The sequence below is a fragment of the Anneissia japonica genome, unplaced genomic scaffold (genome assembly GCF_011630105.1).
Source record: "Anneissia japonica isolate Jap-2015-1 unplaced genomic scaffold, ASM1163010v1 scaffold287856_len476331_cov182, whole genome shotgun sequence".
Taxonomy (NCBI): Eukaryota; Metazoa; Echinodermata; class Crinoidea; order Comatulida; family Comatulidae; genus Anneissia; species Anneissia japonica.
Genome location: NW_022719207.1, coordinates 23,283 through 36,281, shown reverse-complemented (window position 1 = coordinate 36,281; position 12,999 = coordinate 23,283). Strand labels below are relative to the sequence as shown.

The 12,999-nt window shown below is 33.3% G+C and overlaps 1 protein-coding gene across 1 annotated transcript; it reads left to right on the top strand.

The window, feature by feature from the left end:
• The first annotated feature begins 492 nt into the window (after nucleotides 1-492).
• LOC117110871 (serine/threonine-protein kinase fray2-like) lies at nucleotides 493-12,345 on the top strand. Its single transcript, XM_033253705.1, has 14 exons — nucleotides 493-552; nucleotides 1,163-1,292; nucleotides 2,260-2,402; nucleotides 3,848-4,002; nucleotides 4,585-4,819; nucleotides 5,556-5,631; nucleotides 6,026-6,091; nucleotides 6,210-6,252; nucleotides 6,921-7,918; nucleotides 8,277-8,407; nucleotides 8,727-8,878; nucleotides 9,256-9,448; nucleotides 10,845-10,972; nucleotides 11,152-12,345. Exons 1-14 carry the CDS (start codon nucleotides 504-506, stop codon nucleotides 11,266-11,268), a joined length of 2,616 nt encoding a protein of 871 aa, XP_033109596.1. The 5' UTR covers nucleotides 493-503; the 3' UTR covers nucleotides 11,269-12,345.
• Nucleotides 12,346-12,999: the final 654 nt, after the last annotated feature.

Here is a 12,999-nt window from a genome sequence, read left to right as displayed (position 1 = left end):
TATATATATAAAATAAAATATAAAGACTTTTCATAAACACTTAAATTGGGCCTATAAATCAATGGATTTCCATAGTAAGGAGCTGTAAGTTAATAGAAACCGTATTTTTTTAAAGTTGACTTTCCATAAACACTTAAATTAGGACTATATATATTTAAAAAACCATTCAATGGTACCATTTTAGATGAGTAAATTCTATTTTTTTTCCAGACCTTACCATTCAAGATATACCTGTGTATATTTAAAACAAAATAAATAAGGGGCATAATATTTGGCTCAAATTAATGATTGAAGTGCTGTATGACTAAGCCGTAAAATTGTGTCTGGATGCGTTTGTACGTCGTATGTTATTTTTTGAGAAAGATAAAATGTGGTTTGAGCTTGTTGTATTTTGTTTAAGTTGATAGGTCATGATGTTGATCTATGCGAACTTTTTACTTATTTTTATAATTTACATTTAAATTATTCATTAATTTCGTTTATTTTTTTAAAGGGATTTGAAGATGGAAAACATAATGTTGGACGCAAAACACAAGAACATAAAAATTGTAGGTAAGCAATGCCATGTATACAGAAAGGGTTTGCAGTTCCAACATATTAGTTCGATTACTGATAGTTCGATAGACTGCTTCATTCGGCTAGGCTCCGCCTTGTAGATTTGGGCAGCCCATCTCTTAGTCATGGAATATTCCTTCCATCGTACTAATTAATGTTTACTTTCTATCATTTTGATTCGTTTTTTTGATACTTGATTGGTTTTTTTAAATATTTTCTTTGTATTTTGTGAAATGTTGCTTGTTATTTGGATGCATCACCAGATGGTGTGTGCCACTGATACAAAAGTGTTCCAATAAAGTTCAGTTCAGTACTGGTGCTTTATAATGAAAATTTAAACACAGCCAATAATGCACGACTAATTTCTTTTAAGAATCCCCGTGGAAGTATTATCAGTAGCCTGTCCTTTAATTTAATATGGTGGCACACATAATATACCACATTTTGTTCACATATTGCTTCAAACAGAATCTATGATGATTTATGATTTTCAGCTAATAGTGGGAACCCCCACTTTTACATTATTTCTAAAGTCATAATAGCGCCCTCTATTACCATTCAAACTGAAACTTCGTAAAGGTCGTAATTAATTATTGTGTTTTTTAAGACTTTGGATTGAGCAATACTTACGATTCGGACCAAATACTTCAAACCCACTGTGGTTCCGCGGAATATGCTGCGCCTGAACTGTTTATTGCTGGACAGAACTACGGACCAGAAGTTGATATTTGGAGCATGTAAGTGTGCAGTTTTATGGTTTTATCGACTAAGTAATTTGGAGCTTGCCATGCCAAAACCACGATCAGTGACCAAAACAAGAAAATTTACTTTTTATTTATTTATTTATTTCAATAAAACTCATATTCTCCACATTATATGATATGTCAGTATATATTCTTTTGCTAATTACAGTACTCAGTTTAACATTTGATAAATCAGATTTCATTAGTCTTTTTATTAGCTACTTTAATTATTAACTTTAATGTTAATAATCAAAACAGATGGCATAAAATCCGATTGCTTGATGTACAGAAATTGTGATCATACATATCTAATAAATCACAAGAAAAATCATAGGAGAGAATTAGGTAACTAGGGTACGGTAAACAATCTCAACCCTCTCTCTTTTCATTTGTCCAGTCGTACATATAGCAAGTTAGGCATGCGTCTACGTACACACGTGCGTATACATAATTATTACCTCCGCCGAAAAGGTTGTTTTCGCCCCTGTGTTTATTTGTTTGTTTGTCTGTTTGTTTGTCTGTGAACAGCCTACAGGCCACAGTTTTTATCAGAAACCTCTCAAACGTAGTCATGATGATCCATGACTAAGATCTTGAGGTGATTACATTTTGAAGAGTCATGGTCAAAGGCCAAGGTCACAATCAACGTAAAACTACTGTTTAAATATGTAACAGCCTACAACCAACAAATTTTGTCAGAAATTCTTAAAACATGGTCAAAATATATTCCATGATTAACAATCTAAAGATGATTCAATGTTGAAGGGTCAGGATCAATGTCAAGGTAATAATCGACAGATAACTACTATAACTACCTACTGTGGACAGAGTTCATCACAAACTCAGCCACAAGATTCCATGACTAAAATTCTGGAAGTTATTACATTTTGAAGATTCAGGGTCAAAGATCAAGGCACAATGAACGAAAAACTATTTATTATCTGTCTTCTTTAAATAATAGGGGCATATGTATGTTTGCGATGGTAACTGGCCGCCTACCCTTCACAACACCACATAGTGAGAATCGCCGTCTTCATTTACTCCAACAAATCCAGTTTGGTCTTGGATCCAGGCATGACGCAGATTTGCAGAATCTTAGTACTGGTAAGCCAGCTTGTTATAATGTAATGGGACCGCAGGCCTAACTTCGTCACTATGGAGCCTTCCATGTGCGCAATGACGCGATGATGGAGTATCCCTCCGTAACCTTCCTACGTTCTCTGCACAACGTAGATTCGGGTGAATTGCGTCCTACATACAGGCCGTTTTCCACTAACCAAATTCGTGCGAATATAAAATTTTTACCGACACGCATGCGCAATTGAGAATCTTGTGACTAAAACTAAACTGCGCTATTGAGAATCTGGGGATGAAAATTACATTGCTCATGCGTAAAGCAAAACTTTTTGATTCGTGCAAATATTCGTCTAGTGGAAAACGACCTTGAAGCCTGTGTATAGCCTGTTTTCCACTTCCGAATTTATTCGCGCGAGTCGAAAGCGCCGGTTCATGAGCATGCGCATTCATATTTTTATTGGAGTTTTCGCTGCAGCGAAATCGGTAGTTTGAACTGTTTCTACTACTTGCAGGAACCGAACTGACGCCTTTGATTCGCGCGAATTATTTCGCCTAGTGAGAAAACAGGCTTTGCCTAGTCACATTTATTCGCACGAATCGAAAGCGTCTGTTCATGATGTGCATGCGGATCGACATTTCTATCGGTATTTTTTTTTTATTCAGCAAAGTCATTAATGTAGTTTCTATTGTTTGCGAAAAGCGAAAAAATGCGTAACCAAATCAGAGCTCGTAGCGAACCGACTCTTTCGATTCGCGGGAATAAATTCGCCTAGTGGAAAACAGGCCTTATGAAGGCCACAACGACAACTCCACGTTCTCGCATGAGCAGATGACTTCTCAGTGACGTTATTGCGTTCTAGGCGTTACCGTCGTCGTACAATCAAAAGCACCCTTATAATAATAATTTATTGAAGCTGCACTTTTGTAACAGTGGCACCTCATTACAAAACAATTAAAAACATTAAACTGATAAGATCATTTAAAATGCAAGATTTGCTAAATCAATTAACATTTATGTTAAGAAAGGTAAAACAAACTGCTATAAAAACTTTAAAAATGCTAAAAATGTTAAGATGTTGCTTGTCTCTTTAAAATGTCGTTTAAAGGTTAATAAAATTGGACGGAAATTAAAAGCGCGTCAAAACGAGCGCGTATTGGTTGTCAAGCAATTTTGTATTCTTTACCACACAAAAAGTCCTTAACAACAACGCGTATTTTGACGCGCTTTCTTGATTGCACGAACTAACACAATCTACTTTGGTTGTGTTCGTGATGTGAGCGATGTGTGCTATAACTTGCAGTTTAGAATTCCAGCTTAAATACAGTATAAAAAGTACTTCAAATATTAAAAATTTTATTTTCATTTTTATCACAAAGAAAAATTTAAAAAATAAAATAAAATGAATAGATACAAGAAGATAAATCTTTAACATTGGACTATAAAATGTGGTTGTTTTTTTTTTTTTTTCTAGATTGCCAAGAGCTTTTAAGGGCGTGCATTGAGTCGAACCCAGAACTACGTATCCCACTCTTGGATGTACAGCTACACCCATGGCTAACTAATCGGGATGAAGAACCATTTACGCCGTACAAACAGCTAGCTAAAGACAATGATGTGAACTCAAATGTAGGTTATCGTGGATTTAAAAAATAATAATAAAAAGAAATAAAACAAAGAGAACTATAAATAAACTTGATCCAACCGGCATTGAAAATCAGTTGGTCTACATATATAGATACAGACATATTAAACACTTGCCAAATAGACCTTCTTGGTAAATTCGAATCTTTTTTGTATTATTATTATAGCTGTCCTCACGATAAGAACAAATGATGACATGATTGTATCAAGCAGAGCCATTCACTAATCTATTAACTAGTTGAATTGAACCTGTAATAGCTCGCTACTTCCAAGGCAGAGCCATACGACGGAATCATGTACTATATAAATCCAACCAAATGACCCTCTAAAACAATTGATATATATCGCCCTAATTATAGTGAAGCAGACTGCAGCTAAATAGTTCAGACAGGACTTTAAAGCTTAATAAATAATATTGAATATTATTGTACCCTGTTTTGACCATAATCGATATATAAAAGATGGCTAAATAGATCGACCGAACAACATACAATCCAAGACATACAACATAAAACATGTAGAGGAGGAATAATCCAGAAATATTTACTTAATATTCAACCTTTATAGGCTATTCAACAAATGTCGGAGTATTTTAAACTACCAGTCCAACAAATTTCTCAGCGTGTCCATGACTATAGTTTAGATGAATACAGCGCCATCTATAACATCCTGGTTGACGACTTACTGAAGAAGAAGGGCTTATTTGATAGTGATCACACCCTGAAGAAACCCACGACCCACCACACGCCAGTAAAACTACCAGAAAGTCCTAAGTATAATGAAGTTGAAGATACCAACGAAGGTATAAAATGTTTAATTTGAACTGGTAGGGTTAATATGAAATTAAAGGTGTTCAGGAATGGCACATCTACAAAATATTGCATACCGTAGTTCACTCTTTTTCTGCAAACCTTTAATTTACATCTGTTCTTTCGTTAATCTAAATGCATTGTAAACAGAAAATAGGCCTATTATTATTACTGTATTTATTAGCCCCGAGTAACTATCATGGGGTTTGACATTTTAATGGGATTTTATTGGGGCATTTTTTTTTAAATACCAAATAGGCCCACTATAGATAGTTTTTACTAGATGATGCGTATTACAAAGTGTAAACAATGCCTTGAACATTCATTAAATATATGAAAAGGTAGCACTTCAACCGTACTTGATTAAAATATGTTAAATAAAAATTCAAATTTCTGTATAAACCGCCTCTTTCTAATATTAATTATGCCTATTATTGGGCCATAGATTGTCACTATACAGAGGTAACGATTTTAGTAAATTCACTTTCCTTATTTTTTCCTTCCTCGTCGGATGATTCCCTGATGTTTTATTACACACAACAGTTCAACGATATGGAATATTAAATAAAACTTTGCCCATTTTCTTTTACCTACCCTGGATATTTGCCCATATCCGGATAGTCACCCACCATGGGTAACGGTAGATTATTATTCCCCTTATTACGGTATATCATTTATGTTCCATGTGCCTTAGACATATTATATATTTTTTATTCATATTCATAATAGACGTACAAGTTATTCCAAGACCGACGACGCCAGCGGTAGTAGGATTGGTGAAATATACCAACCACACGCCAACAAAGTAAGGTTACAGTACGTCCGTAGTAAACTACCGTAAAACCTCGAATTGAAGCCCAGTGTTTATTTTTTATTTTATTTTATTTTTTTTGCGGACTTTGGATGGGCTTCTTTTCGAGGCCACTTTTGCAAAGTAAAGAGGGGGTGGGGGTACTTCTTTTCAAAATGAATGCTGTAAATTTTGTGAATTTGTACTATATGAAACAATAAATAGGACCACTATAACATCAATAATAATAATAATAATAATAATAATAATAATGAATATTATATATGTAAATTTTTGTCATATTGAGGAAACAGGCCTACTGAGTTGTACAGTAATGTTTTTTTTTTTATATTATATGTATATTTCAAAGGCAACCTATTGATATTTATATTATATGTATATTTCAAAGGCAACCTATTGATAATTTGGATTTTGAATTAGCTGTTTTAAACAACAACTGTCCAGAAACACTGAGGTAAGTATGCCTGTATTGTATGAGCATATTATATAGGTTCCAATATCTTACAACTTAACATGAATTATGATTTATAGTAATATAATAACAATATTTCTCTTATTGTATTGCACCATAGCCGAAGACCACGTACTGCTATATGCCCACCTACAGGTATTAACGTAAGTACTAATAATTATTATGGTTCAGAGTATGTGTATATTATTATTAGTTATTAATGACCTTCAAAACGTTGTAAAATATGATTTTATTAATTATAATAATTCTGGGTATTACATAGCATTTTCCACTAAACGTCTTAAAAAAAACACCTCGTTTGTAGGATGATTTTGGGATATGGTAATCACCCAATTGGTAAAAGTCAAAATTGTGTGCTCTGTTATTGATTCCATTGTTTCTGAATATCAAGGTACTTATATTTATTATAGTGTACTTATTGAGTTAAATGTCTTATTATAAAAGTATTTAGTACATATTCTGTACTTGTAGTCTTATTATTGACACTCACATCACTGGATGTATTTATCATAGGAAAATCATTTAAAGACCAAATTGAAATTTGTAATGTGATTTATAAATTTAGCTAATTACTCAATTTTTAACTTACCAACATTGTGAGTTGATTTCTGGTGTGAACTCACTATAAACTTACATTATATAATTTTTCAGCATGTAGAGATAGATGAATGTATTTTTTTCTGCATATAATTAAAATGATATATAATTATAATACTATACCACATTATATTAATATATTATGTAATCTTTGAAAGTTGTAACGATTTTGTTTACAGAAATTAGTTTTCTCATCATCATTGTGTTTCCCTAGACGAAGCCAATAGGAAATGCCACAACAGTTAACAGCATAATAGCAAGAAGCTACAACAAAAATAGCAAACATTATCAACGACCAAGAACAACTGCTACCTGTCAGCCAAGCAAGTCGCCGATTCCGAAAAACACAGGTCATTTAGGTAACACCAGGAAATATATCTGGGAACATTCAACTCCAGCAAAACGAGACACCAAGAAACCTGCCACGAAAACACAAAAGAAGGTGTGTCCGAAACCAGAGGCAACATTGGCAATGCTGGCTGTTGTCGATATGGCTGATGCAGACCAGAAAGCGATTAAAAAGCAACCAGACAATAAACCTTCAACCACATTTAAACATCAGAATGAGATCTTCGAGAACGCAACGCCATCAGTCATTAGACCTTCCTTTACGAATCATTTCCGAACTAAAACGCCAGATATTACGAACAAAAAGTATGTCCAGTTCTCAAAAGATGCAAACCTACCAAAGAACGAGGCAATTAGATCCAATGAAATGAGTGTTATCTACATGAATAAGACTTTCAAACATGGTTATCAGCTGAGTCGTACTGCTACTATGTACGACCCATCAGAGAATACCTCCCGTGTTTCGTTTAATGAATTCAAACCAAAACTTGCTCTAAAGTTGAAAGAATCGCGTGCTAGTACTTCAACTAGAGGGAGCAATGTTGACGATTTTGATCGAGATTTTGCCAGTTCAAGGTTATCATCATCGACCCTTTCCTCGGAAAATGTCTTAAGGCCTCCAACTAGACTTCTTTTACAAGCTCCTAAAGTGTCGATACAACCTGGCACAGATAAAATGTCTGTTTCTAAACAATATGTGCCAGTAGAAAAGCAGAATATTTTGCAGAGTCCAATGCCACAGAGAATCTGTTGGAAGAAGAAAAGAACGTCAACCAAAGACAAAGAGAAAAAAGATGCAAATATGGTTAAGATTATAGTCTCAAAAAATAACGTATACCATAATATTCCAGAAAATTATATACGGTAAGAAACATACAGAAAAAAAAGAACCTACAATGCAAACTTTTTTGTCATTTACTTAATATTAACATCAGGTCTGCCTTTGTCGTTGCGAATATTATGCCACACAACACAATGCAACATTAATTAAAACTTGGTGTCCGATGTATTTGTTTACCTTTCACTTTATATCTTTTGTTATATTTAATTTCATGTATCCATTCGGTATACATAGGGTGTATGCAGAAATTGACATTGGATAACGGAATACTAAAAATACAATTATACCTAAAGACAAATACGACAAGCTACTATAAATTATAAACGATGTTAAACTGCACAATGTTCATCAGGCCTATGTATCATTCTCTTGATTTTCCAGTGTTGTTTCAGCTAATCCAGCCACTTGCAGTGCTCGTCAAATTCAACATCAACCCCCACGGAAAGCAAACGTTTTAACAAATTCACCAAATGTAGTCAAGCAAATCAACATGAAAAAATATAATCCTACAGGTAAATCAGTTAATGTATTAAGTTCTAGGTTTATGTTTTTTTCATAATGGTTTGATTGAACCAACCCGTGGATTGGTTGTTAAAATGTTCTCATTTTAATCACTGTCCAATGTTGTATAACGCCAGTAATTAATTTTTCTCTGGATTAAACAAAAGTCTACCTTATAAATACCATTATAAGACCTTTTTTAAATTGTTATTATAATCATCAATTATTATGCAATGTGCTTTTTGAAGAAGCAAAGAGTAACAATGATCAACAAGCAAACAATATTTATTTGTTTACGTTGTATATTTTTTTTCTAACCTACGATTGAAGTTGACCACGTTTCAAACAGTTGCTCATCGGTGTCATGTAAGGAATGCAAAAAAGAAGAACTGCGCAGCTCTGGCTTGAAGATGTTCCAGCTACTCAAAGATGCAACTCCCTGTTCTCGTGGAGAAACAGTTAACATGTGTTTTGAAAAACAGGTAAGTAAAGAATAAGTAGGTTATTGTCGATGTGTAACAACTTTTATTGTTAATGAATACTTTATTGGCAAACATTATATATATGTACGGTATATATTATAATATATACATAATATATCAACTTTAGATATACCATAGATATAGTATAACAAATGTTGATTGTTTCTCAGCATACATGAATGTTATCTGTATACAGCCTGTCTCTTATACATGTATGCAGGTCAGACATTTTTAGTCTAATGTTTTTCCATTAATTTAAATACCTTGCGCCGATGATTACAAATAGTAAAAAGGATAAGAATAACACATTTTTTCCTGCTAGGTATGAACACCTCGCTATATATAGATTAAACGTTATTGTAAAATATCTTATACAGGAAACGCAGTATCGACAAGATGATCGAGCAAAGCAATGTTATAAAGACCAACTTCCAAGTAAACTTAAAGCATCGTCCTCGCCGAAGATCTCGAAGCAAGCTGCCAATATGCTGAGAACTCAGAGCCTAATAACAAAAGCTAAGGGTAACATTCAACCACCGCAATCTCGTCCAAGATTAAAATTTACACAAGGTAATTATATGCATAGCATAGGCCTACATTCCAGATTGTACTGTAGCTGGTAACTCATTATGCTTCTGTCTTTGCTATGTTTATATTTTTGCTGGATAGCATTCAGTAATGGCGTGTTGTAAACCTGTAGATTTGTTCTAAGCGTTTTCGCTTGAGCACCGTACGCACTGTCACCCTTTAGCATCCAAAAGTCTTATATACTTACTATCATGAAACATCGTGTCCACGAGCCTGGTTGTGCTTATTCCTCTAAACTGTTCCTTTGGCTGATTGCAAGTTCCGGAGTCTATTCACATCCATATACGACTTTTGATCCTTTCAATAAATAGGAAAGACTGATGTGAGTAGATTGGGGTACTTGGTAATACGACCAGATGAATAGTATGTAGGGAACAATTATAACAAGTTCTTCTTTGTATTCACATCCATATACGATTGATATTCCTTAAAATAGACAGAAGACACTATGGTAAAATGAAGTACTAGGTTAAAACAACTTTTCTTATTTTCGAGCTGTCCCGTCTACTGCCTAAAATGTTACTTCTTTGTCAGCAACACAACAAATCAGATAGCAAAATGGCTTAATTCCATTAAGTGTTTGGTTATATTTTTTAGGCAAATTTTGGTCATTTTTTTTAAACATTAAATTTAGAAAGTTTGGTGCATGGGACAATAGTTATAGTCACTTTGTGTAGTTTCGAAATTAAAGTGCATTAATCTGTTAATACAAAATTTTGTCATTTGCACTTGATCTTGTCTCAGAATTGTTTAAATACTTTAAGCTCTCTTGGGCAAAACAGCCCATCAACGTTCGTGTAAAAAGGATCATAGATTAGGCATACAGGTCTTCCTGTAATTAAAGACCCCTCCAATTGAGGACTACCTCTAATTAAAGTCTTTTATGTAATCCTAAATCAAATTATTTTTTCCTTTATTATTCTTATTAGAGACCCAAAGCTGCTAAAGACCATTGGGACTCCGATTTCAGAAGTAGTCTTTAATAGGAGGGAGACCAGTATTTATTTTTACCGGGGAAGTATAATAAAATAATAAAAAATGTCTGAAAATCATGGACATCTGAAATGCCATGAGAACTGGAAATGTTAATCGGAAGGTCTTGGCTACGGAGCTCGAATTGGACAGTACCCTTTTCACAAACGACCATATTCAGCAACCTGTTTTGGATTGTTTGTTTAGGACAGTATAGAATACAATAGTTCATGATGAACGAGACTGCCGTTTTGGTACTATTGTTTGAACGAAAATTGCAGTTAAAATGGGTCATAATAACCCACCGTGCAGTTATGTTTTAGGGTCTATCAGTTTTGAGATAAACTATTCCTACTGCGGTGTATGGAATTTAGGTTTTTGATGTATTTTATACTTTATTTTTTAGCTGATATTTACACAATTGTAACAAAGCCACCAATCCTGAAAACTGATGACAAGAAAAAGGTTTTTGAAATAAAAAAAACACACATAGGAAATGATGAAACTAAAGCCTATGTGGGAGAAAAAAATCAGGTAAGTAATAGTAAAACTATTATTGTTTGCTTAAAAGTTATGATGTTCGACCATTATATTAGTAATCCTGTCTGCTTGCTTTATTCACTTTTTCAGAACATATATATTTGTTTTTAACAATAATAATAATAATAATATTGATATAGATGATGATGATAATGTTATTATTTTTTTCACAGTCAGTCACTTTCGGGTTTGCATTAGAAAGAAAGATCAGCAATGCATTCAAAGAAGGTCACGTGATTTCGAATATGAAGAAGACACCGGATTCACTCGCATTGATAAACAGTGTATAAAACAGAGGCGTTAATCATTTGTGTTTTAATTGTTAGTTTAACAATTAGATTGTGTAAAATCCAAATATTTTAATATACTAAAATTGATAAAAATTTATACCAAAAATACATGTTTATTATAGCCAATTATTTATTGTTGCCAATGACAACTTCATGCGTAATACTATGAAATCTAAAGTAAAGACATTTGTAAGACATTTAATTGGTTTGTTGTTTTTGATATTGTAGTTTATGTAAATGAATTGAAGTATGTTCGAACCGATACAATTAAATATTTTATCTGCCTACTCTAATAGCCAATGCCACCTCATTTCAACCACATTCGCACTACATCTGTGCCTACACACTGTACCCAAATTTGAGGTCCAGTGCAGTAGACATGATACAGACATATGCAAGGGTTTTCTAAATTATACTACAGTCAAACCTAATAATACCTATTTATACTTAATTTCATTTATCCGGACAAGAAATACCGGGATGGTGTCCAGTGGGGATAGCATTACCTTTTTAAACTTTAGTTAAAAGTGTTAATCATAAATATAAGTCTGATATTTACAATTTGGTATTTATATTATAATGGCTATAAATAATAATAATTATCTAAGGACTTTGGATTTCCTTTTTTCTTGGAGATTGTATATCCATATTAAACACGGATTGTAAAACAGCCGCAAAAACACTTTCTTTTATAATTTAAACATTCAGGTATATTAGGGAGAATGTTAGATTAATTGATGATGTCACTCCAAGGTGCAGCTATATTTATTGACTATCGTAAAAGATTTTACAGTATTAATAGGGATTTCAGTTTGAACGTTCTCCATGTTTTAAACGGTATTTAAAGTTGTATTTACCATAACGGATGGATATTACAAGTTGTAGACGTGAATCGTAGTGTACAAAGTTTATCCATTAGGCACCCTCTTTTTTTTTATTGTTGGAGTAGAAATTCTCGCTGTAAAAAGTAGACAGTGTAACAATTTCAATGGAATAAAACTCCCAATGTAAAACAACAGCAACAACAATAATAATAATAATAATAATAATAATAATAATAATAATAATAATAATAAAAATAATAATAATATTAATAATAGAGACCTCGTTTATTTGCGCTATATAAATCCATCTATTATTATTATCATTATTATCATTTATTATTTATTATTATTATTATATAAATAAATAGAGGGATTTAGCGATAGGCGTCACGTGACCTAACTTTGGCGTTTGGTTGGATAAAAACAATCCACTGAAACAGCTGTGTTTTACATGGCGATTTCTATCGCGGCCGTCCGTTGTTTATTGCTGTAAAGATCATTATAATTCGTAGTAAACTATACCAAATTGATTGGAAATTAAACTTAAGAATTTTGCCTTAATGTGTTGCTAGTGCTGTAAAGGATACTGGCCGCAAACATTGAGATTTTTCGACAAATGTTAGGCCTAGGCCCCTGCACAATACGGTATTGTTAGGTATGCATGATTGTCTTCGACCCGCGAACTACGCTGCGATGTTAGGGCCAGCAAGGTTTATGATGGATCACTTAAATTTCAAAGCTTACAATCCAAAGTGAACGCTAGGATAAGTAAATAAACACCATTTTGAACAATCGTATTGCCTTTCCTGGCCATTTACTTCTCACATTAACAGTGGGTGGTTGTTTTTGCAACCATATCATTTTTTTCTGTGCTATCGCACTGTAATTTTTCCATGTAGACTTAGTA

Coding starts and splice junctions, on each gene's coding strand:
- LOC117110871 (XM_033253705.1), top strand. CDS start 504: ATGGAAAACATAATGTTGGACGCAAAACACAAGAACATAAAAATTGTA. Junction 553..1,162: donor CAAGAACATAAAAATTGTAG/GTAAGCAATGCC, acceptor GTGTTTTTTAAG/ACTTTGGATTGAGCAATACT. Junction 10,973..11,151: donor ATGTGGGAGAAAAAAATCAG/GTAAGTAATAGT, acceptor TTTTTTTCACAG/TCAGTCACTTTCGGGTTTGC.